The sequence below is a fragment of the Salvia hispanica genome, chromosome 3 (genome assembly GCF_029641045.1).
Source record: "Salvia hispanica isolate PSC_SH4W2 chromosome 3, Shi_PSC_v1, whole genome shotgun sequence".
NCBI lineage: Eukaryota > Viridiplantae > Streptophyta > Magnoliopsida > Lamiales > Lamiaceae > Salvia > Salvia hispanica.
The window spans coordinates 56,293,906-56,318,637 of record NC_142694.1 but is presented as its reverse complement, the minus strand read 5'-3'; the positions used below and the strand labels follow the sequence as shown (position 1 = coordinate 56,318,637).

General features: G+C 33.5%; 4 protein-coding genes across 4 annotated transcripts; 1 reads left to right on the top strand and 3 right to left on the bottom strand.

Annotated features, from left to right (window-relative positions):
• Positions 1 to 1,042: 1,042 nt before the first annotated feature.
• LOC125210695 (uncharacterized) lies at positions 1,043 to 2,141 on the bottom strand. Its single transcript, XM_048110264.2, has 2 exons — positions 2,028 to 2,141; positions 1,043 to 1,952 (listed from the first exon to the last, which is right to left on the bottom strand). Exon 2 carries the CDS (start codon positions 1,939 to 1,941, stop codon positions 1,210 to 1,212), a length of 732 nt encoding a protein of 243 aa, XP_047966221.1. The 5' UTR covers positions 1,942 to 1,952; positions 2,028 to 2,141; the 3' UTR covers positions 1,043 to 1,209.
• A 6,074-nt stretch (positions 2,142 to 8,215) lies between these two features.
• KUF1 (KAR-UP F-box 1) lies at positions 8,216 to 9,817 on the bottom strand. The gene is given in 3 exon segments (XM_048110951.2): positions 8,216 to 8,897; positions 9,029 to 9,751; positions 9,754 to 9,817. Coding segments are annotated over 3 exon segments (1,233 nt in total). The 5' UTR covers positions 9,803 to 9,817; the 3' UTR covers positions 8,216 to 8,436.
• Positions 9,818 to 15,587: 5,770 nt separating this feature from the next.
• Positions 15,588 to 18,759, top strand: LOC125215413 (eukaryotic initiation factor 4A-3-like). The gene is made up of 8 exons (XM_048116821.2): positions 15,588 to 16,000; positions 16,204 to 16,444; positions 16,528 to 16,608; positions 16,917 to 17,024; positions 17,415 to 17,534; positions 17,882 to 18,049; positions 18,204 to 18,290; positions 18,385 to 18,759. Exons 1-8 carry the CDS (start codon positions 15,687 to 15,689, stop codon positions 18,496 to 18,498), a joined length of 1,233 nt encoding a protein of 410 aa, XP_047972778.1. The 5' UTR covers positions 15,588 to 15,686; the 3' UTR covers positions 18,499 to 18,759.
• Positions 18,760 to 22,091: 3,332 nt separating this feature from the next.
• Positions 22,092 to 24,267, bottom strand: LOC125211295 (abscisic acid 8'-hydroxylase CYP707A2-like). Its single transcript, XM_048111026.1, has 6 exons — positions 23,724 to 24,267; positions 23,240 to 23,626; positions 22,997 to 23,159; positions 22,801 to 22,907; positions 22,600 to 22,718; positions 22,092 to 22,482 (listed from the first exon to the last, which is right to left on the bottom strand). The coding sequence occupies exons 1-6, from the start codon at positions 24,225 to 24,227 to the stop codon at positions 22,389 to 22,391; spliced, it is 1,374 nt and encodes a 457-aa protein (XP_047966983.1). The 5' UTR covers positions 24,228 to 24,267; the 3' UTR covers positions 22,092 to 22,388.
• Positions 24,268 to 24,732: the final 465 nt, after the last annotated feature.

The following is a 24,732-nucleotide window of genomic DNA, read 5'->3' as shown; positions in this document are numbered from 1 at the left end:
AGACGATCAAGCATGCGATCGGGCCAAAGAAGTCCTACTTTGCGACCCGGCAGGAGGCAGCGGCACGGCAGTGGTATATTCCCAACATCGGCGACATCATGTACGCGTGTATCATTTTGCACAACATGATTGTCGAAAGTGAAGGGGACGAACTGACTCAGTGGACCAGCGAAGATGACACGGGTGCCGGTCCAAGCCACGGCGTGGCCACCGCGAATGTGAACATGGGGGTACCTCATGGAGAGGTTGAGCGGTTGCGTGCATTTGCCGACATGCGGCAAAAAAATGCCCATATTCGACTTCAGGAGGATATCATCGAAGAGGTTTGGACGCGGAGGGGTGGACACTGATGTGGTTGTTTTTTTTTTCTATCTACTATGTAATTTTTTTTTTCGAATGATGTATGTTTTTTTTTTATTGAAATATTCGTATTTTCCGTTCGTATTTGTGTCGAATTTTAATTCCGTGAATTTTAATTTAATTGTGAATTAATTTAATTTTGGGAAGGGCTAGTGATGTGGCAGTGGAATGGGAGGGGCTAGTGCTGACGTGGCATGGGAAGGGCGAGTGGGAGGGGCGCCGCCGGAGACACCCTAACGCGTGATTTAAAATAGTACGAGATGTGATAAGATGTTTCAGATGCAATTCTTGCGGGTGACGCTGAAATTGTTGATTTTTTTTTTTTTGTCGGAAATACTTGGAATTTGCTCACGTCCAATATTGTTTAGAAGGCAAAAAGTTTTTTTTACTATTTCTCCGAATTTATTTTAAATTTTATTGTTTTTGTTTTATTTCTTTTAAAATTCAAGAGTTTCCGAACCACACATAAATAATGAGTTTTAATATTTTGAAGTCAGATTTTAATTATTTATAATATTTTCGTTTTAAAAAAACTATGGTTTGATTAATTACTTATCCATTTAATTTAAGTCATTCTGTACATGTTTTGCATCAATTTCCATCTATAGATTGCGATAAACGAAATTGAGTACACAAAAAGAAGTTTGTAAAATTCATGAAACTCATCATTAAAAAAAAAAAAAAAACTAGAAATTCATGATACTGAAAACAACCTATCTAAAATATTAAGAGAAATAGAAAGAAAAATAGTTGAAAATATTGATCCTAGAAAAAGAAACGAAAAAAAACAAAGCAAATTAGGGAAATTTGTGAGGTTGAACCGGAAACTCTTCTTCGTGTGCTAGACTTTTATCTTTTTGGTTTGTCATTATCGGTTTTTGATAATTTCTTGATGAATTTTTGTTGCTTCAGTTCTGTCTTAGGCAGAGTTAGAGGCAGAGTTAGAGGCCATGATTCTATCTCATTAGGCCGTGGAATCAGGCATCGGATCGCTCCAAAGAAAATATAATCTGAAGCAACATTCTCATCACTTGAACTACTTCCTCTCTCCTCCCATTCTTCCTCTTCCCATTCTTCCTCTGAACTTCCTCTCTCCTCCCATTCTTCATCTATCTTATTAGGCTGTGGAATCAGGCATCGGATCGCTCCAAAAAATTCTTCATCTTCTTCATCTATCTTATTAAGTTCTTCATCTTCTTCATCTATCTTATTAAGCCGTGGAAGCAGGCATTGGATGTCTCCAAAGAAGATATAATCTGAAGCAACATTCTCATCACTTGAAGTACTTCCTCTCTCCTCCCATTCTTCCTCTTCACATTCTTCCTCTAATCTTCCTCTCTCCTCCCATTCTTCATCTCTCTCCTCCCATTCTTCATCTGATCTTCCACTCTCCTCCCATTCTTCATCTATCTTATTAGGCCGTGGAATCTGGCATCGGATCGCTCCAAAGAATTCTTCATCTATCTTATTAGGCCGTGGAATTCCAAAGAAGATATAATCTGTAACAACATTCTCATCCCTTGAAGTGCTTCCTCTCTCCTCCCATTCTTCATCTGATTTGTGGTGCTCAACATCCTCCATTATCTCTCTCGCTGAGTGGTGTTGTAAAGGTGTAATTATGTTTAGGGTATAATTATGTGTTTATATAGAGAGTAGAGGAGACATACCAATTTAGATGGGGATTCGGAATCCTTATGCGTCCCGGACTTGGATTTTCATATCACAAACTCAAATTCAACTATATCTCTAATTTACTACTAATATTTTTAAACGTCTTTTGTTTGTGTGATATGTATAGGGAAGATTTATCTTTCTCTATTCTTATTCATAATATTGTAAATTTTAGTATCTCTTTATTTAATTGTACCCAATATCTCCATCGAATATTTTGTCTTTATTTAATTGTACCCAATATCTCCATCGAATATTTTGTGTTATTCAAAAAAGTTACCATCTAAATAAGATAAAGGGAGTATAAATTACTACATTCGTTCATAGTAAAAAATAATTTTGATAGTAGACAACACATGTTTTAATGTAAATTGGTAAAATAAGTTAAATGTAGAGAAAAATAATTAAAATATTATTAGTAGAAAATAAGACTCATCTTTTTATGGAGGTATATACAATTTTTTTATTAATTGTCATAGATCTTAAATGACAAAGAATTTTGAATTCAAAATTAATCCTATTAAACTAGACACCTATGGTTTATTATTTTCCACTGATTTCGTTGATATATATTCGGGCAATGAAATACTATATTTTCCACTGATTTCGTTGATATTTGGTTTCGAGTCAAATCAGAATGAATTTTCAAAGTTAGAGCACGATTCTGTTAAATCCTAAACCTAAAATATAAGTATGGGTTGTGTTATATCTGACTTATATTTGAATTGTTAATTATAATTAAATGATAGATATTAGATCCTCAAATCAAGGGCCAATATCTATCCTTTTTGAGTATCAATGTATCCAATAAAAAAATGTCATTTAAGGTATCTACGTCAATTAACAATAAAATAGTTATAATTAACTTTTTAAAAATATCAAAAAGTTTAAATGCATATAACTATCTCAATTTAAATTATTTTTTTCACACAATATATATCAAATTAATTAAAAATAATTTTATAAGTATTCTAATGAGATCTCACTTGCATATATTCCAATGTCAAAATTTGAAAAAAATTATTGAGTTTTCGTATTTTTGTATTGCCAGATTAATGTAAACATAGCTAATAAAATATGTCAACATAATACATATAAAATTTCAATTCAAAATTATGTTGACATATTCCAAGCATATCATTCATATGTTTAATACACTATATTAATATTTTGATCCAAAACCCTGAATTTAATAGTTCTTTTATTTTTTTAAAAATTTAAATAATAATAAAACGAAATTACACATTGAAATTTATACACCATTAGATTTCTAAAATCCTATAGTCTAAAATTAGTTGTAATTAGCAATTAAGGGGTGAGTTAGCAATTAATCACACCCCCTAATAAGTATTACATACATTCTTGAAAGTTTAGTGCTAATTTTATTTTGGCTAAGCTTGTAAAAGATGTGACTATAAATGTGTATTTTGAACGTGAAACAATAGTCTTTGATTGATCTGAGATGTATCATGAATTATATGCCTTTTATGTAGGTAAATAACGGTGAACATGTGTCTAGGTGTATGTCTGTAACTTCCATCTGTGACATGAATGAGCTGACCATTCAAATTTGTGACTTTGCAGCATTTGAATCTATATGAATGACAACATAGATTCAAGTTGGCTTCTCTTATTGCATAACACAACATACAAAAAGCTCTCAGTATTCTTTATTGTCCGAGCTTTGTCCGCTCCTCTTCCGATTCGTCGAAGATCGTTCTGTCAATGTTACTGCCACAAACAAAATGAAGTCATTTTCTCTTTAAAGTCGACTCGCCTGAACCAAGAGCACTACCAAATCGTATCTCGTCTTGCTGAGAGATGACGCATCGACTTGGCTATTATTATGATTTCTCTTTTACCCTATGTTTGATTTTTACATTTCTATTTCTATATGTTTCCATTCGTTTTATCTTGTATCCATTTTTCAAACATGTGACATTTTTTTATGAGAACAATAAGTACTTCTGTCAATCATATTATATTTCCATTTCCTTTGGCATATTGATGATGCCAGATACATGTTTAATTGCTTTACTCTCTCCTTTGATAAAGGAGTAAGGATTATTATATAAACACCATTTTAATATACCAAGGGGCAAGGCCGGCAAATTTCTTATGGAGAACAGGAGAGGTAAGGTCTAAGTCAAGGGAATTAACTTTAATTGTTTGGTGTATGGAGTTGGTTGCCTACTCCTCTATGGAATTTTCACTCCTTTTTCTTTAATATTTTACCTATGGATTCAGATAAACATAATGAAGATAAGTTAGTTTCCTAATTACTTTTTTGTTGAAAGAATTGGCTTCCTAATTATTAGTGATTAAGATGAGTATAAATGTATAGTGAAGATAAATTAGCTTCATATGTTTACAAAATTGCTTTCTAAATAATATTACCTCCATCCACATAAAATAGACAAAGTTGTAAATGACACGTATTTTAATAATGCACAGTTGATAAAGTAAGACAAGAAGAGAAGAGGTGATGGAAGGGTCTACATAAAAAATGATGTGTAGGGTTAGTATTCATTTAAAACTTTTTATATTTAGAATTTATCTACTTTTGGTAGACACTTGAAAATGATAAAATTAGTTTTTTTTTTTTTTGAGAGAGTTACTAGTGATTAAGATGATCAGTAGCAATTGTAGTTTTAAGGGGTGGGATCCTCTGCTATGCATATCAATACAGCAGCCCTTGCCGCTCCATATAAATTATTAAAATAATATATTTTTACTTAATGTATTTTATTTAATTTTCTTACTTATTTTATTTCTTTGTGTGGAATAGCCGGGGCTGTTGTGCTGAAATGCACAGTAGAGGATCCACGTCCTAGTTTTAATAAGAGGTTATTTTGTCATTGACTTATTAAATATGTGAGGCCGCCCTACTTTATAGGTTTGTACCGGAATTTAATTTAAATAAAATGAGATATGCGTGAAGAAAGTGACATATAACTGATTTAGTAAGTACCCCTAAACCTATTACAAAAGGTAGTGAAACAATTTTCATTTACTAATATGTCCTTTTTGGTTCATAACTATCACCATTCAGGCAAACACCATGGAGGTTCTTCAACGGTGAAGATTAGTTTATAGGTGTTGCCTAATTAACTCAGAATTATATATACCCCTCCATAAACATTAATGTATCTATATGGATAAGTTGCCTATATTTGATTTAATGACATATGAAATGAAATAAAATTTTATAGTATGTGATTCAAATTTGGATTTGTAAAGGGACAAAATTCGTCTAGAGCTACTGCAAGATTAGTAAGTTAGTTGAATCAAATAGTCTGACCTAATAAATAAAAAGTGCCTTTTCTAGGACATATAATGATATCCGTAGCCGGTAGGGTTATATCTATGTCGACATTTCCAACAAAACTAGTTAAATAAGCAAAATAGAGATAGGCCTGCAAATTCGAGTACTCACGGAAATTTGATTCAATAAAATTGGATACTTGAATCCGAAAAATGTTAAAATATTATGTTTAATATCCAACCTACATGTAACTTTGGGCAACCAGCCTGATACACGACGTGGATACCCAAACCCGAGTAAGTATCCGCAAACCTTTTTTTTTCATTTTCTTCTATTAATATAAATTATATTGTGATTAGTATAAGAGTTACGAAAATTAGCAAAATCCTTATGGTTCAAATATCAATTGTAGTGCATTAATTTTCCCAATTGAACGATAATATTGACCACACATACATACCAACATACACTATAATTTTCAAATACATAAGTTGAGTTTTTAATATTATTTATTATGATTATATATTTTTTAATTAGATTTGGTCATCTCTAAACTTCTGCAATGGGATTAGCTTATTCTTCACACATAAAAGCACATTGACATGCAACCTCTCATAGTTGTGCTATTATGCGTAAAGAATGAGTCGATCTCATTGAACAAGTTTGGAGACGTCATGTCGATGTCCTTCTCTGTCTGCATTCAAGCTGATCGCTTCGAATAAGTTTGGAAAACACACCAACAGATTACAACATTGAAGTTCATCTTTTCAATTAATAAATTTTTAAAGAAATTCAATGTAGTCATTTAATAATTTATTGTGTTATTTATTTTAATTTTACAAAATAATTGATAACTAAAAAAAGTTAAAAATTAATATAGTTGGATTAGACGTATGGGATTGTAGAAGATGTGGTCAGATGCAAAAATTAGAGGGAATGATAATTTGACAAAGAAATATATACATTAATGTATAAATTGTGTAGTACATGATAAAATATGGATTACCGATGCTCTAAGAGCATCTCCAATGTGAGAGGTAAATGGAAAGGTAAATTAATATAACTATCATATTTACCTTTTTTTTATATGAAAAATCATACTCCAATGAGAGAGGTATTTGAGAAGGTATTATACCTTTTTCCCATTTTGAAGAGGTATTTTTACCTCCCATCAATGGATAGGTAAAATCTTATAACTACCATATTTACCTTCTTTTCATAAAAAACCTTCTCCAAGGAAAAAGGTACACTTTATATTTTTTAATACATTTTATAATATTATTTTATTTTTAAAAATTATTTATCTATATACCTTTTTTGAAATGTATATTTTACCTTTTAAAAAAGTAAATAGATGATATACATTTTTCTATATACATTCTATCGTTGAGATGCTCTAAGAGAGCATTGGTAACAAAACAAAATGGGAGGTGTTGCACCGCTCAGAGGGGTTTGGTATGGGACCCATTGCAGGTGGAGGGAGGGGCAGGATTCCAAGGGATAGGGATTGCGCCATGTATGGGTAAGGGTGCAACACGGAAAGGGGCTTATGGTATATTGCTCAATAAATATTAGTAGGATTATTATCCATTTAGATATTTTTGTAATTTAAATAATTTATTTTAGGGATATGAGCCCCTAATATCATGGAACTTTTAAAAAATTGAGTTTTTCCCACAAACTTTAAAATTGACAAATAAGATTACGAAGTTTATCCGAGTTTGTTATTTCTCATCGTTGAAAAAGTTATGGCAAATACTCGAAAGCAATTTCGAGAGCTTCAAGTTCTTCAATATTTGAGGATAGGTTTTCTTGAAATACACCCTTCAAAATTGTTCATCAATCCATTAATATAGCCGGAAGTTTTTTGTTGGTGGAAAATAACAAACTCGGGCAAATTTCGTGATATTATTTGTCAATTTTGAAGTTCGTGAGAAAAACCTAACTTTTTAAAATTTCCGTGATATTAGGGGCCAATATCCCTTTATTTTAATTCATTTGTAATTTTAAAGATATCTAATTTTTGGTATTTGTAATTTTCAAACTCTATAAATACTACTCCAGTATAATTCATTTAGATATTTTATGATTTTTAGTGAAGTAATTTTGTTATTTATAACGTTGTTTACTTTTTGTAAAATGGATGATGATTAAAAATAATGAAAATTTAAGATTAAAATTGTTCGAAAACCAGTATAAGGAGTAGTGTGAATAAGGTTACTAACTTAGTAAATTATTGCTACTGACTACTAATGCCTCAAATGAAAATATCCATGTACAAAATAAAATATGAATCGCTGGCTGACGGCAAAAATTGATGATACTATAATATACTACTATTAAATTCACGACCATACGGCACATGATCTGTACTTTTGCAGAAGATAAAGTCGACGATTTAGAATCCTTTTAAAATGCATCCTGAAAAGTTGTCTTTTGTCTTTTAGCTGAAATCACATGTATTCACATATTAATATATTTATTCATATTATTCATTTTTTTTTTCTCGTTTAGTATATTGACCACAAAAAAAAGAGATATTTTCCAGAAAGAAAGGAATAATACTATAACAAATTGACAACCACAATTTTAAAAAGTTACTAATATAAATAAAAAGAACGAACCAAGTAAATTTGTAAATTTGACCCTCGTTCACTCAGTGTAGTTTAGGTATTTCGTTCTTTCTTATATTTTGTTGTTTAATTAATCTGCACAATATAACCACGACATATAGTGAAACCCCAAGTAGTAAATGATAAACTCATATGTAGAAATAAAAATCAAAATAAACGTTCCAAGCGTATAACTTTAATCACATGTAAAAAAATGGTCGATGCACACACACAGAGATATAGAAATAAATTTAAAATCAGAACTTAATTTATTAATTTTTTTATAATTTCAGATAAATAAATAAAATTTTAATTGGAAATTAATTTATTCGGAAATTTTCTTTACAGAGTAACGTGGCGTACTCCAATTACATAACGATGCCCTAAATTCCAAATCCTTTTAAAATGCCTTTCACAAAACAAAAATCTCACAACCAATATTCACCTTTCTACCTAAACAATAATCCATTTTTTTAACATTAATCCAAAATTAAACTAAAAAAAATCAAATAAATGAATCAAAAAATTTTAGGTAGCATTGTTGCTCAATCGAGGCAATATATGGAGCGCCGAGACTTGGAATCCAGGCGGCGCATCCACCTCCCACAGCCGGGCAGGAGGCGGCGCCGCCACATCCACCACCACAATGGTGCTGCCGTCGGCGGCGGATCCGCAGACCTTGCCGCCGGCTGCGGCGAGGTGGTGCACGCCTTTAAGCCTGTCATCCACCACCAGGTGGGCCCACGCGTCTTTGGCGTGATCGTATTTTTTGAGGAGGCCTTTTGATTCGTCGACGACGTAGATCGTTTCCTCATCCATCGCCGCCGCCGGCCCCCTCCACCCCGCCAGCATCCCCTCCGGCATCTCCGCCCACGAATCCTTCTCGATGTCGTAAATTATCCCATCCTTCGCCGCGACGCCGCTCACGTTCACCATGCACAATTTCCCCCTCCATCCCACGCCGTCGATCGCGTCGCGGCTGAATTTCCCTGCTCCATTCAATTCAATTCAATTCGATTCGATTCGATTATGATTTCTGTAATTTCACCTAATTAATTGGATAAATCCTAGTGATTACGAATCGATGATTGAAAATTAGCAGATTCAAATTTGGCGTTACCGTCTTTGAGATTTCGCAGCTTCTGCCAAGTCCAGCGGCGGCGGAGCGGCGGTTGGTGGTGGTTTAGCGAGCCTACATCCCACTTCTCGACGGATCTGGCGACGTCGGTGTTGTATTGAGATCCGACGCCGCTGGAGACGTAGACGGCGCCGCGAGAAGCGCCGGCGGCGCACCACCGGCGGGGGGCGGCGAGCGGCGGTCCGAGCGTCCAATTTCCGGAGATCGGATCGAAAATCATCGGCTGCGATAGGGCGGGGAGGAAGTCGTCGTTGGAGGCGGCGAGGACGACGAGCTTGCCGGCGACGGCGACGGATTGGACGGGGATCCTCCGCGAGATGAAGGAGGGGTGGCGGAAGAGGAATCTGAGCTGCCAATCCGGCGGCGGCGGGGGGAGCGGCTGCCATTTGGCGGAGATCGGATCGAAGGAGGCGAATTGCAGGGAATTCGACGAGAGGTGGTGGTGGAGGTTATCGGCGGGGAGAAGTAGGGCGTAGAGAGAGAGAAAAGGGGGAAAAGAGGGAGACCAAATTAGGCGGCGCCATGAGCTGCAGACGGAGTAGAGTGTGGAAGGGGGGACGAGAGAGAGGCAGATTTGGCTCAGGTGATCGGGGATTCCGGTGAGTAGCGGCTGGTGGCGGTGGTCGGCGGCATCTTCGTGGTGGTGCTTTGGCCTTTTTGTGGAGGAGATGGGATTGCTCATCGGAGAGGTAATGGAAGGAGGAAAGAAGAGGGGAATTCAAGTTTGATTGATGCACTATTTGATAATGAACCCATTTTTCTTTCTCTTTCTTCAAAAAATAATACGGTTATGATAAATTAAATTACTATTTATTAAATTAGTTATTTGAATGAGGTATTTAAGTCAAGAATAAAAGGCAAAAGTTGGATAGTAGCACACACCCACTTGTATATGCGCTTATTTACAGTTTTGCCATTGTCTTTTCACTACAATGAAAGTCTTCAATTCATTAATCAAACATTACGTCACATCTTTTTCCATGGGAATCTAAAATCGCTACTTTTGGTATTCCGGAGTAAAGTGGTTTTATTTCTATAAATAATTGGGTTGACAATTTTTACCATCGATATGAACTTATTTGAACAAATTAAATTGGAAAATTTTTAATTATTCGAGATCCATTCTCTCATAGTTGAGTTATTTTCGCACTTCTTATGTCTCATAAAAACATGTACTTTTTCCTTTTTAGTTCGTCCCACAAGAATATGTATTTTCTAATTTTGTAAACTCTCTTCCAACTAATGAGGTGAGACTCATTTTCCACTTATAAGTAACAATACTTTAATTACTTTTTCTCTCAACCTCTCTTTTACTTTACCAATTTTTGCATTAAAATTCGTGTCGAATCCAAAGTACGTATTTTTTTGGGACGGAGGAAGTATATAGTACTCTCTCCGTTCCCCATTAATTAACATCAGTTGACTTGGCACAGGATTTGAAAAATATAGTGGAAAATGAATTTAAAAAGTTAGTCAAATGTGAGTCCTACTTTTATATGGAGTATTAATTTTATAATAAAATGTTAGTGAAATGAGTTAGTGGAATGTGAGATTCATTATAAAAAATAGTAAAAGGTAAGGATGTCAATTAATGGGGAAAGGATGGAGTATTAATTAACTTTTTTTCACTTTTACTTTGTTCTATTTTATTTTATTATCTATACTTTATTTTCTTTATTTTTACATGTTTATTTATCAACTTAACACAATAAACATTTCTTTTATGAATTTCGTGACGAAAAATTTCCGCCTCAACTTAATGGGAACAGAGGGGTATATTCCATCCAAAAAAATGACAGTTCACGTTCTATTGCTTATATCTGTCCAATAGAAACGTGACGCCTGGTTAGGATTGTAAAATAATTATATTATTAAAAGAAAGCTAGTGTATAAGTAGGATTTAGAAGGTTGTACAGGTTATTAAAGTTAATATCGAGCTAGCTAAATGTAGGATATTGATTTAGTGTGAACTTGTAAAAAAATCACCTTAATTATTGTATATTTCAGTTGAGAAATTCAGCAAATTAATAGTATAATATTTCGAAAATCACCTTAATTGTCAGTTTCAGTTGAGAAATTTGGCATATTAATTCAATATTTCTACCTAAAAGATATAAATACCATTTAGAAAAATGTTTAGTTTGTGAAGACTTGTTCGCTACCCCTATTGTCTTAGGAGTTAGGACCATTTTACCTTTAATAAAAGATTAATATATTATCTTTCAAACAAAACTTAATCTGAATGACCTAACTTCCACAAACTAGTTTATCATTGTCGCTTTCAAAGGGTTTGATTTAACCTTACATGAAGAATAATGCAACGACAGTAACTTGCATTAAGAAAATTTTGTAAATTTTGATTAGAAAATAAATTAATAATTTTATTAAATATTCAAATCTCTTTACATTATTACTCTTTTATTTTTATTTTTATCGTAGATCATGTTTACGAATTAAATCCAATTGAGGATATAATGGTTACAAAATAAATTATAGTACTAGTACTTACGAAATGAATGAAATATTTTATTAATTTGAAGTATATACGAAAGCCAGGTGAGGGTAACCTCGTAACTTCAACTGCATATTCTTAGAATAATGAAAGAAATGTGTTACTAATATTTTATGAATGCAATAAATACAGAGAGAGATATAACGACAAAAGTTTGGGTAAAAGAAACATAAATGCAAAAAGCGCAAGAAGCTCAAATTCGAATCTAAAAAATTTAAAGAAATTGTAATATTGAGGATAAAAGTGAATTCGAGAGTTTTATAATTATTTGGTCTTAAAATTATAAAATGAGAGGCAGAGTTAGTATCACTTTCGAATCTTTATTTCACTCTTTTCCTAACCATGCACGTTACACAATTTCGATAATAGTGGTAGTAGTTAATTAGCTTGGTTTAAAATTTAGACTGATTCAATTCCTTGATATTAAAAAATTGTATTGACAATCTTTTTAGAGAAAGATATTGATTTTTATCATATTTAAATTCTCATGGAGATTTTCAGTTACCCCACATGATCTTTTGGTATGAATAAACACGAAACAACAATAATGTAATGTAACACTATCGGCATGATATGGTACTACTTGAGTTGCTACTTCAGATTACTATAATTTTAGTTTGTACTTCAATTGTATATTTCACGATCAGTTAATATTTTACTTTTACTAACAATAACAACTTCACATGGGAACTTATTTAATTGAAGACTATACAAAGGTCTAATCATTATAATACGGAGTAATATTTTTGCACTATTTTGCAGCTAGCTCGACCTAAAATAAACATTTCTCTAATCACCCATTTGCATATAGTATTGTATTTGGGTTTATGATAATAGGCCGTTCTTTCTTTAAAGCGAACTACTATTTAGGAAAAAAACTTGACTTTTAATTAACATGCTTTACATTAATGATCCCATGTTTTCTAAAAGTTACTACTATAAAATTAGAATTATATAGTATTTAAGTTTGTCAAGTATGACACATAAATTAATTTTTATGGTTGGGCCCTTGAAAATTCTAAAACACTTCAACAGAGCTGCATAGATAAATCTCAAACTGAAAATCAAGAAATGCAATCTACTTATTAATTTAGAAATGGAGCACTATTATTAGGGCAAATTGCATATAAAGTTATGAACTTTCAACATAATTTATTTTTTTCGTGAATTTTAAATGTTGTATGAAAAGTCATGAACTTTACTAAACTATGTAAATTTCTCATTCGACCCGACCTGATAGATTTCCGACACAATTACTTATCCTACGTGGTGCGTCGATGGCGTGACTTGTCAAAACTCCACTAATTTCTGAGTATTTATTTCTCTTCTATCTTTCCAACCTCTGACATTGGACTATCACAGACATACAAGTAGAACAAATGAAAACGTACAAATCGACATAAACATACAAATTGAATTTCATAGTACGAATTGAACCCTAAATTTGTCATTTGCCAAGTCACGCTTCTGGAGGTCACGTAGGATAAGTTTGTGTCGGAAATCTATCGGGTCAGGTCGGATGAGAAATTTACACAGTTTGGTAAAGTTCATGATTTTTCATGCAACATTTAAAATTTACGGAAAAAACCAAACTATGTTGAAAGTTCATGACTTTAAAGACAATTTGACATATTATTTATTACTACCTCCATCCCCCAAAATTTGTCCCACTTTGACCCGACACTGGTTTTAAAAAATGTAATGGAAAGTGATTTAAAAAAGTTAGTGGATTGTGGGTCCTACTTTTATATATTAGTTTTATAATAAAATTTAACTAGGAATGCGTTAGTGGAATATGAAGTACACTATCAAAAATGGTAAAAGTGAAATAAGAATAATTTTGGGAGACAGACGGAAATGAAAAAGTAGGATAAATTTTCAGGAACGGAGGTAGCAGTATATAAATACACTAATACTATTAACTACTCCAACTTTTATGCATCTGTTGCTCCTAGAAACAATCGTTAATGGGAAAAGAAAAGTGAAGAAATATGTAGCCATAAACACAAATAGCAATAATTTGTTTTCTGATTCAAAATTAATGGCTATAGCACATCAAACTCTAATAAAAGTAGAAACAGGCCGTTTTCCAATTCAAAATAAATGGCCATAAACACATCATACCGTCCAATAAATGTTGACAAGTGACATCTATCAACACGCCATGGACTTTCATAATAGACACTACCTACACATAATCTATGGCTCACGCTATCTTTTTTCCATCGTCACTTGATGTCCACAATTATAATTCAACAAATTTATGTGACCAAATTTTGTACAATCAAAAACTAGTTTATTTGACAAATAATAGGTTTATTTATATATTTAATTAAATATTTGGATACATATATAGTACATGGAAAGTGCGTAATGTTGTGGTCATATATTTATGATTTTTGTATTAAATTTTTATTTTTTTGGAACCATAAATATAGTTAGTGCATACTTTAATTCAAATTATAAAAACAATAGAAAGAAAATTCAAATATAAATATAAAAAATAAGGGTAAATGCTAATAAGTCTTTTTAACTTGTCCATATACTATATTTATAATTTTAATATATAATTAATACATCAAATTATTAATACAACCTTATTTTGGTTGTACAAAATTTGGTTGTTTATCATTACTCATTATAATTTCATTTGGATTATTCATCGTATCCCCCATCTCTAATTTACATTTTTTTGTATTTTATACAAATTTTATATATAGATCATAATTAAATGAATTAATGTGGATAATAGAAAGCACGAATTTGTGGGTAAACATAAAAAATTAAACTATATCATTTATGCTCAAACACATATTTGTGGGTAAAATATAAAAAAAAAAAATCCACATTAAAGCCCCTAAAGGTGAAGCGCAAAAGTTGTTGGAGAGAGGTGACAAATGTCTATAAATTTGGGTGATAATAAAGTAAAATAATATTCTCTTCGTCGTAAATAAGTTTGAATATTTGGTGTAACACTGAATTTAATGTATAGTTGGCAAAATAAAAGAGAAAAAAATAAAATGTAGTGTAAATAATATTAGTGGAGAGTAAGCTCCACATCATTAGTAGTGCAATGTAATGATATAAGTTGTAAATAAAATGATGTGTATGAGTAATGTATTGTTTAACTATTCCAAAATTAGAAAGTTCATATTTTTTAGGAACGAACTAATAAGAAAATAATTCATACTTTTCAAAGACAGAGGAAATATAATAAATAAAACATAGGATAGAGATTAAGTAAGAGATAATAAAATTTGAGAGAGAAGAAAATAACAGTAGACTAAGTGTATTGAATTTTGTCAAAAGAATAGAAATAACCCAATTATAACAGGCAATCCCAAAAATGTATATAATCTTATACCAATAGGATGGAGGGAGTATATGAAATTAAACATATCCTAAATTGAGGTCAAATTGATTCAAACTTCAGTCTATTATCGATCAAATCGAGCTCAAGTTTAGTGAATAACAACTGAGCTATAGCCCAATAATAATAGCAAGGCACTTGTCACAAAGAATGATAGTAGTAATTTAAAATGTTTTATTATCCATATTACTATCTTTTTGGCCCATTTAGCCGGCTCCTATTATTAAACTTATTTCTCATTGGGAAGTTATGAAGCAGAATTAACATAGGAACGGCCCATAAACCAATCAATAATCAAAATAGAGACATAAATATATTTTCATGGGACTTCGGGCGTGTTGGCTTTTAAATATTTTTATCAACATCGTTTCTTTTTTATCAGGAATGATAGATTAAGCTGGTAAAATATCAAATTAGCTATTGGAAAGATGTAATATAGTTTGATCACTAAAACATAAAATTAACTACTACTATTATTAAAAAGAAGATGATAAATTAACGTATCAAAATTTTATTTTGAATGAATTAATCATTCCTATTCCAGTATTCCATAAACAGTATTCCTATTCCAGTAGTCCGTGTACACTGTAGAGTCCACGGAAACACGACTTTAAGTAAAATATATAACGTTTTTAGGCTGAGTAGAATTAGAAATTGGGGGCAAGTCGCAAATTGAAAAACTAGGGCAAAATCACATTCTCTTCGGCTCAACCAATTCGAAGACGTTTTCTCTTTCCGACAACACTGATTGAAGCAATATGTCGGCTGCGGTGGCTCAAAGAGGCGGCGGCGGCGGGGGGCGGCGTGCGATGGAGGAAGACGATGCGAAGCTCGTGTTCGAGACCTCCAAAGGTGTGGAGCCAATCATGAGCTTCGACGAGATGGGAATAAAGGAGGAGCTCCTCCGCGGAATCTACAATTACGGCTTCGAGAAGCCCTCCGCTATCCAACAGCGCGCGGTCCTTCCGATTATCTCCCACCGTGACGTCATTGCTCAGGCGCAATCCGGTACTGGAAAGACTTCAATGATTGCTCTAACTGTTTGCCAGATTGTCGATACCAAATCATCGGAGTATGCATATTATCCCCTTTCTACTTTTTTGCTATAATAGTTTATGGTTTCATGGAAGAATTGGTTTAATTTTGTGCTCAGTTGATTACAATTGTTTTTATGCCACTTGAGGTTTCAGTATTGGTGTATTTTTGTTGTTTCTATGGTTAATTCACATTTTTCCCGATTGTGCTTATCCTATTTTGTATATCCTTAAAAATTAGGGTGCAAGCATTGATTTTATCTCCCACTAGAGAGTTGGCTTCTCAAACAGAGAAAGTGATACTGGCAATTGGGGACTATATAAATGTGCAAGCTCATGCTTGTGTTGGAGGCAAAAGTGTGGGTGAGGATATAAGAAAACTAGAGCATGGGGTTCAGGTGGTGTCAGGTACTCCTGGCAGAGTTTGTGACATGATCAAAAGAAGAACTTTGCGAACTAGAGCAATTAAAATATTGATTCTGGTGAGTTTCATTTACTTTTAGAGATTGGCCTATTGTATAACTAGGTTATCTTGATTCTTATTTTATTTTCTCAACTTTATCAGGACGAGTCTGATGAAATGTTGAGCAGAGGATTTAAGGATCAGATTTATGATGTCTACAGATATCTTCCTCCTGACCTGCAGGTACCTAGCCCTCTATCGTTGTGGTATTTTGTCTCATCTTTATGCAGAAATGGCATTGCACTAGAAGTGATCATATTCATTATCTGTCTAGTTCAAACATGTGGCTAGGTGTTTAACCATTGAAATGCTGAGGTGTTGGGAATGCTATCTTTTATTGTACTACGTAAAAAGACAAGTTAACTTTTAGCTGAACCTCACTGGTAGATTTGGAGGATGCATTTTCTTTTAGTGCTATAATTACTGAATATACCAAAACCTTAGAGCTTTTACATCCCTTCAAATTATTAACTTGGTGTGTGCCAATATAGGTTGTCTTAATCTCTGCCACCCTCCCAAATGAAATATTGGAGATTACAAGTAAATTTATGACTGATCCAGTCCGCATCCTAGTAAAGCGTGATGAATTGACTCTGGAGGTGAGCTATCTTCTATTCTATTACTGCTTTTATACTAGTAAAAATATTTCAACACGATCGAGGGAAGGATATGAGTCTCTAGTTTCTCAGTCCAGCTCATGTTATGAACCACTAAACAATATTTTATTTAAGATGTTGATGTAAATCATGTAACAACATTAGAAAAGAAAGAAGCTAGTTTCATGCCTATATATGTTGTGTTTGGGCACGGTAATGTCCAAATACAAAACAGAAGTGTTCACTTTTGTCCATGTCGTGCTCAATGGTGCTTTGTATTTCTGGTCTTATGCAGCTAGAAAGTACTAGAAATGCTATAGCTTTCTAGATGAAATCATGAAATATTGGAAGGAAGCCATGTTCTCATTTTTGTTTATGGATTTTTATGTTTAGGGTATCAAGCAATTCTTCGTTGCAGTTGAAAGAGAAGAATGGAAATTTGATACGCTATGTGATTTATATGATACACTTACCATAACCCAGGCAGTTATATTTTGCAACACAAAGCGCAAGGTATTTTTTCCCTCCACTTGGTTTCACATTATTTCTCTGTTAAAACTTATATTACCATTCTTAATAAGGAAGGTAGTTATGTGTACTGTCTCTCCCTTCATTTGGTGTATGTTCCTGTGAATTTTATTGAGTAAATCTAAACCATAATAACATATTGAGAATTCACAAAAAAAATTTCAAAGAAAAACTGCAATATGAATCCCTGACCCTTCAGATTCCTTGCATAAGCTTATTTGTTTCCTTAGAAATAATTTTATTAGTCTCTGGAGTTTATGCTAAATATTACTTTAAGATTTATCTAGATGGCTCTTAATTACATTTTTCGTTTTTTTCTCTCTGAATGGCAGGTTGATTGGCTGACAGCGAAAATGCGTGAGAATAACTTTACGGTCTCATCCATGCATGGAGATATGCCTCAAAAGGAGCGCGATGCGATTATGGGTGAATTCCGATCTGGCCAGACTCGTGTACTTATCACAACAGATGTTTGGGCTAGGGGATTGGATGTTCAACAGGTACTGCTATTTCTTGTTGTTGTATAGTTTATTTCCCATTCAGTTTGATAGTTCTGAGGGGCTGTAGTGTATTACCCTTTCTCTATCGTTCCAAGTTAAATATAAAAATATTGAACAATAACTTATTTGGTGTCTTTGCATTGAGTTTCCGTAGGTTTCCCTGGTGATAAATTATGATCTTCCAAACAATCGAGAGCTCTACATCCATAGGATTGGACGATCCGGTCGTTTTGGGCGAAAGGTATGCTGCAAGCTTATGTAACATGTCTTCTCTTCCAAATTTTTTTTGTTGTGCGGCAGGGAATAAAAGGTGTTACCATGGTAAATGAATGCAGGGTGTTGCCATAAACTTCGTTAAAAGCGATGACATCAAGATCCTTAGAGATATTGAGCAATATTACAGTACACAGATCGATGAAATGCCTATGAACGTCGCTGATTTGATTTAACATCAGTTTTGTGGTGCAAGAAGACAGTTTGAAAGCAGACTGATGATTATTATGGTGAGAAACAATTCGTTCAATGCTGGGAGTAATGTGGATTATGTATGTCTATATTTACACAAACAAACGGTTGGAGTCCAAAATTTTCTCTTGAGATCGTTTTCTCTTAGTAAAAGCTGCATCTTATTTAATCTCCATGTAATATGCAGTTCTCTGAAATTATGGAATTCTTGTTTCTCCCTTTTTATTCATTTATACATCTATAAATACTCTCGCCTTCATCTCATTTACAAATCATAATTTTAATTCTTAATCCGATTATTCTTGAATTTATTTTTACAAATCAACTATTCGTCTACTTTAAGCATATTTTTTATTTCGATTATATAGTTTGTAATCAATTCGTAAAGTACAATATTTCTAATTCAAAGAATATGTGAATCACATACTTTTAAAATTTTTAATTGGACAAAGTGTACGGTCAAATTCTATCGAGAACACAAATTCGAACAAAAAAGTTGGGTCATACACATGATACACATCTAACGTTGTTTAATTAATAAAATAAATTTTCAAAAATTAACAGGGAAACACAGTAGGGTAAATGGATAAATAGAAACAAACCCCAATAATATGACTGAGATTTGCACTTGTCTTTTTATTGTTGTCGATATCAATTTGTATTTTTTTATTACTTTAAAAATAATAGAAGCATGAAGGTTGACGTAGCTAATCAACACTGCTCTGGTATAATTTTTATAAGTTTAACCTCTAACTTTCCTGCAGTTGTAAGATACATAAAATAAATTAATCCAAATTCGGTGCTTAATTATATATGTGGAGGATTCGAACTGCTCTAATAACGAAACACTAATTTTTTAAAAAGTTGACCAAATCGAAATCACGATGGGACAATCCTGATCATCACATCATCAACAAATAATGAAGACGACCTTACTATAATTATATAAAACTAAGTAGTAACTGATTACTTCTATATGACTGAATTAGATATTTATGTGATGCATGGAATGACGCTAATTTTTTAAACATGGGAGTGTATTTTTTTAATATACTTATAAGTAATTTAAAGGATTATTAATGGTGTTTCAAAATACATTAATATAAACTTTAAACATTATTACCTCTATCCCACGTACAATTTGAAATTCTCGTTCTTCCTCTAACTTTAGACATCGATTGAAAAATTCATGAATTTTAACATTGTTGCTTCTGTCACACGCACTTTGTATTGATTCTTAGTCCATTCCGAAACCTCACCACTTGTTTGGCCTCGTCGCACCATCACAAATTATCGAGACATTTTGGGAAGATAAAGACCGTTAAGATGGGTAAATCTTTCAATTCAGTTAAGCATATCTTTATTTTATCGAGTCTTGTATTACTGTTTAGGGGATATTGGCATCTGATATCACGAAACTTTCAAAAAGTTGGGTTTTTTCCCACGAACTTTAAAATTGGCAAATAATATCACGAACTTTACCCCGTGTTTGTTTTTTCCCACGAATAAAAAAATTCCCACAAATAATATTATGATAAGGATTTTTTTTCGTAATTTCTCGACAACAATTTTAAAAGCTTCAAGTTTTTCAATCTTTAAAGATAGTTTTTCTTGAAGCACACCCTCCAAAATTGTTCTTCAATCTATTAAAATAACATGAATTTTTTCATTCATGGGAAAAAACAAACCCGGGGTAAAGTTCGTGATATGATTTGCCAATTTTAAAGTTAGTGGGAAAAACCCAACTTTTTGAAAATTTCGTAATATTAAATGCCAATATCCCTACTGTTTATCATTTCTGATTTTCTTTATCGAATCTTTTTGAAATTGTATTAATATAGTCAAACCGCATATGGTTTGGAATTGTTTGTAGATCTTTCCAATGAGAAATAATATCCACAATTTTCTCATCTCTTTACTTCTCTTACAAAATGGACTAAAACCCTAGCACATAGGGGAGTCCAATGCTACCACGGTCTCTCTCACTCTCTATCACCCTCGATCACCCTCACTTTCAGTCATTAGCCTCACTAATGTAAATTATTCTTTTAAAAAATGAAGACATATAGTCAAGTTCTCAATAATGAATAAATGCATATTTTAAACAACAATTTTATGATATCTATTTTTGATCCAAACATTTAAAACAACAATTTTATGATATCTATTTTTGATCCAAACATTTAAAGAAAAATCATATATGATTCTACCAGTCAATAATCTAGAGTGTGAACTAAATTAAGTACTCTTCCAAATAATTTAACCGTGTATTGAATTGATTAATACTACCTCTATTTTTAAAATATAAAAACTATTTTTATTTTAGTCTGTTCCTTGAAATTGGAAAATTTTAAATATTTTATTTTAGGAAGTGAACCCTACTTTATCAATTGTGCTTAAAACTTATCGTTTCAAAAATTTATATTTTTTAAAGAGGGAGGTTTACATAGTTTAGATAATTACGGTTGGTGGTGCTGAGTTTTCAAACTGATTTAGTTTCTGGCGTCGACTATGACTAAACGAACGATATAATGTTCAATGTCCCTTTTCTACCCATCAAAACTAATCCAAGACTTAGTTGACGCCTCCTAAATTAAAATATAGTGCAAATCCATTTCGTTTAAAATTACTCCATATACTCAAAATTTATCATAAAACTAGTCTATAAAAGTAGTAAAAAAGAAAATGTGACATCTATTATAGGACGAAGGGAGTATAAAATACTCTATATGTTTCACAATAGTCGAGTCATTTCATTTTTCAGTAAAAAAGTAACACATTTTCCCTCTTTTACTTTTTCTTCTCTCTTACTTTATTATCTTTACTCTTTTCTCTTTTTTACTTTATTACTTATCTTTTTATTTAATACATTGCACAATTTTTTCTTAATCTCCGTGTCGAAAAGAAATGACTCCACTAATATGGAACGAATGAAGTATGAGATAGAAAGAGAAAAAGAAAGTGAGACTATTTTTCGTAAACATCCCAAAATAGCAAATGAGACTAATTTTCATAGACCGATAGAGTATTTATTTATTGTTTTTAGTTGAATAACTTAGTAATTTGTTTATACTCCCTCCATTGCACAACAATATGCATTTTAGGCTGAACACGAGTTTTAAAGTACAATTAGAAAAGTAAGTGAGAGGTAGAAAGAAAAAGTAAAAAAAAGTATTGTTAGTGGAGAATGTGACTCAAGAAAGAATTATAAAAATTGAAAAGTGTATGTTCTTGTGGGACGGAGAGAGTACTTGGGATTCATTGTCAGCGTGTCGAAAATGAAAACAATTTAAACATGTTGAGTGAAAGCTATGTGAGCTTGGAATCCTGCACTAGATGCACCTCTTCACAATGGTGACAAATAATAGACATCAATGAAACAGACACAATGATAAGTGCTTCTGCAAAATGAACTCATTCTTGGACCATTTTCCATGTTCTTTCATGTATCTAAAGCGTATGTCCTCATCAATTTCCTCATTGTTTATGATAGAATATTCCTAATTTAATTATTACATATTGAATATTCCGAAGTTCGGATTAAGGTGTAATTAACAAGTATACAAAAGAGATCTAGTTTGAGAAAAAGAAAATTTCCATAGAAATATAACATGGGATCATCATCATCTGCCTTGCGGACTTTTTTTACATGTAGGAAACAATAAAAATAAAATTATATCCTATGCATAATTAAGTCCTCTTGTGATCCTGGTTAATGTAGATGGGCAACTCCTTATGTACTCTTTCCCAATTCCTTAAACATACTTATCACATCCTTAGATATAAATATATATATACTAGTATTAGTTTATGGTGAAACAATCTTGGCATGCAATGTGAGATTCCCTCACTTTTGTTTTGTGAGACAAAGTTTCTATTCTTTGAGAGAGATCTTTATTGGCAGACCATTTTGTGGCAGTGCAAATGGTCCGTACTGAATGCCGTCTTGTGGGCCCATCATACACCATCTGCAAATTCGTTAAAAAAAATAATTAAAATTTCATAGATTTCAATTATGATCCATAAAACAATCTTATGTAAATATACCAAAATCAATCATAGTATTAACTTTAATTTCACCCTACCTGTATTTTGTAGTGAGGTGGTGCACAAGCACCAAGATCTCCAGCTTGGCCAACTCATTCCCTGGGCAGGAATGGACCCCACTGCCAAATGGGAAGAATGTATTTGGCTTCGGTGCAACCTGTCCAATCACCAAAATATCCATTTTAATTATCAAATTCAAATGTAAAAAAAAAAGAAGAAAAAATATAGTAGTCATATACCTCAAATCTTGAAGGGTCAAATTTATCAGGGTCGGTGAAATTTTCTGGGCTGTGGTGAATGTTTCTGAAAAGCGGTAACACTTTCCACCCTTTGGGAATTCTATATCCTGCATAATTTAATTTTTACAAACAAATATTAAAATCTTATTAAAAAAATTGTGTTAATTAATTGGGCGCTTCACTTCATAGTTCATACCCTGAAACTCCACATCTTGAATGGCTTCCCTGAATGTGAAAGATAAGATGGATGCAACTCTCATGGTCTCTTGAATCACTCTCGTCGTCACCGCCATTCTCCTCGTGTCGTCCCAACTCAATCCCTTGCCTTCTCCCGACCTCATTATCGCCTCTTGCTCTTCCTGCATAATTCAGTAAAAAATAGTATAAATTTAAGTTCAAATTTAAAAAAAATAAAAATAAAAATAAAAAAATAACTCACGGTAACAGCGTGAAGAACGGTGGGATTCTGGGCTAAGAATTTGAGGATCCAAGTGAGGACGCTGGCGGTGGTGTCGCGGGCGGCGAAGATGACTCCAATCACATTGTCCGCTATCTGCTCGTCGCTGAGGCCCTCGGCGTCGCTCATGAACGACGCTAGGAGGTTGGAGTCTTCGCTCTCTCTGCCTCTTCTGAGAGAGATGACTTCGGCGAGGATCGCGGCGAGCTTCTTCCTAGCTCTCATGGCGGCGTGGAAGAGCGTCCCCGGCACGTTGATCGGCAGCGAGTTGTAGCCGCGCTCCAGCGTGTAGTAGCACCTCTTCAGCTCTTCGCCGCACGAAACCTCATCCTTTCCAAATATAGAAAGCAGCGCCACATCGAATGCATACTAAAAAAAAATGTACTCCACGGTTAGCTTTATTTTTTTTTTAATTACCTTAACCTCTCTACCGCTTGGCCAACTCAAAAAAAAAAAAAAAACATACTGTCTTCATTTCATGGAAGGTGGTGATGAGGGGGCGGGACTCCCACGACTGAAGAGAGGAGATTGCGATGGATTCGATGTGGGAGACGATTAGTTTGATGGAGTCGGGGGAGAAGGCTCGGAGCACGAGCTTCCGGAGGGTGGCGTGGTAGGCGCCTTGGTGGAAGAAGATGGCTCCTTTTCCGATCATCCTCTCTTTGCTGGCCGGAAATGTGGGCTTGAAGAGATGGGCGTTGGTAACGAGGACGGCCTTGGCTGCCTCCGGGCTGGCCATCATGACGCAGTTGCAGCCCAGCACCTGCGTTTTGAAAATGGATCCGTACCTCTTGACTTTTGTGGAGAAGAAAATGTTGGGATTTTGGGAGTAGAGTTGGAGGGTTTCGCCGATGTAGGGCCAGCCCAAGGTGCCCGGCGGGAGGGGGAGGCGTGCATGGCGGAGTTTGAGGATGATTGTGGTTGCAATTGCAAGGAGGAGAAAGAGGGATACGCTACTAATTGGCTCCATGATTGATAGAATGCGTTTGGTATTTGATCTTGAGAAAATAAATATAGGGTGTATTGTATATATAGGTAGGATTGAAGTGACGGCTATTTCTGTTACAGCTTGAATTCCACCCAACAATTTTTGAGGGAGAAGTTTTTTTTATGGGTGTTGAGAGGTTGACACGTGTAGGTTGAGATGTGGAAAAGGACACGTGTGGGGAACTCAAGTTTGACCATTGCCATTAGTGGTCTTGTTTAGAGAGCGGGATCAAACCTGACCCAACCATCACTGCCTGGACATAGTTTTTCTTAGCCATTGCTGATGCTGGTGTGAGGCCTTTTGCTTTAAAATTGAAAACTCATCATATTTTTGGTTCTTCTCTCCTTTTTTTATTTAAAAGATTTCATTTATTTGCAGTTGTTTCCTTCAGGGTTATGATTTCACATTGGATATAATCTTTTTCGTTACTGATATCGTTCGATTGTCATAATTACTTATAAATAATGGTCATAACTAATCTAAAAAG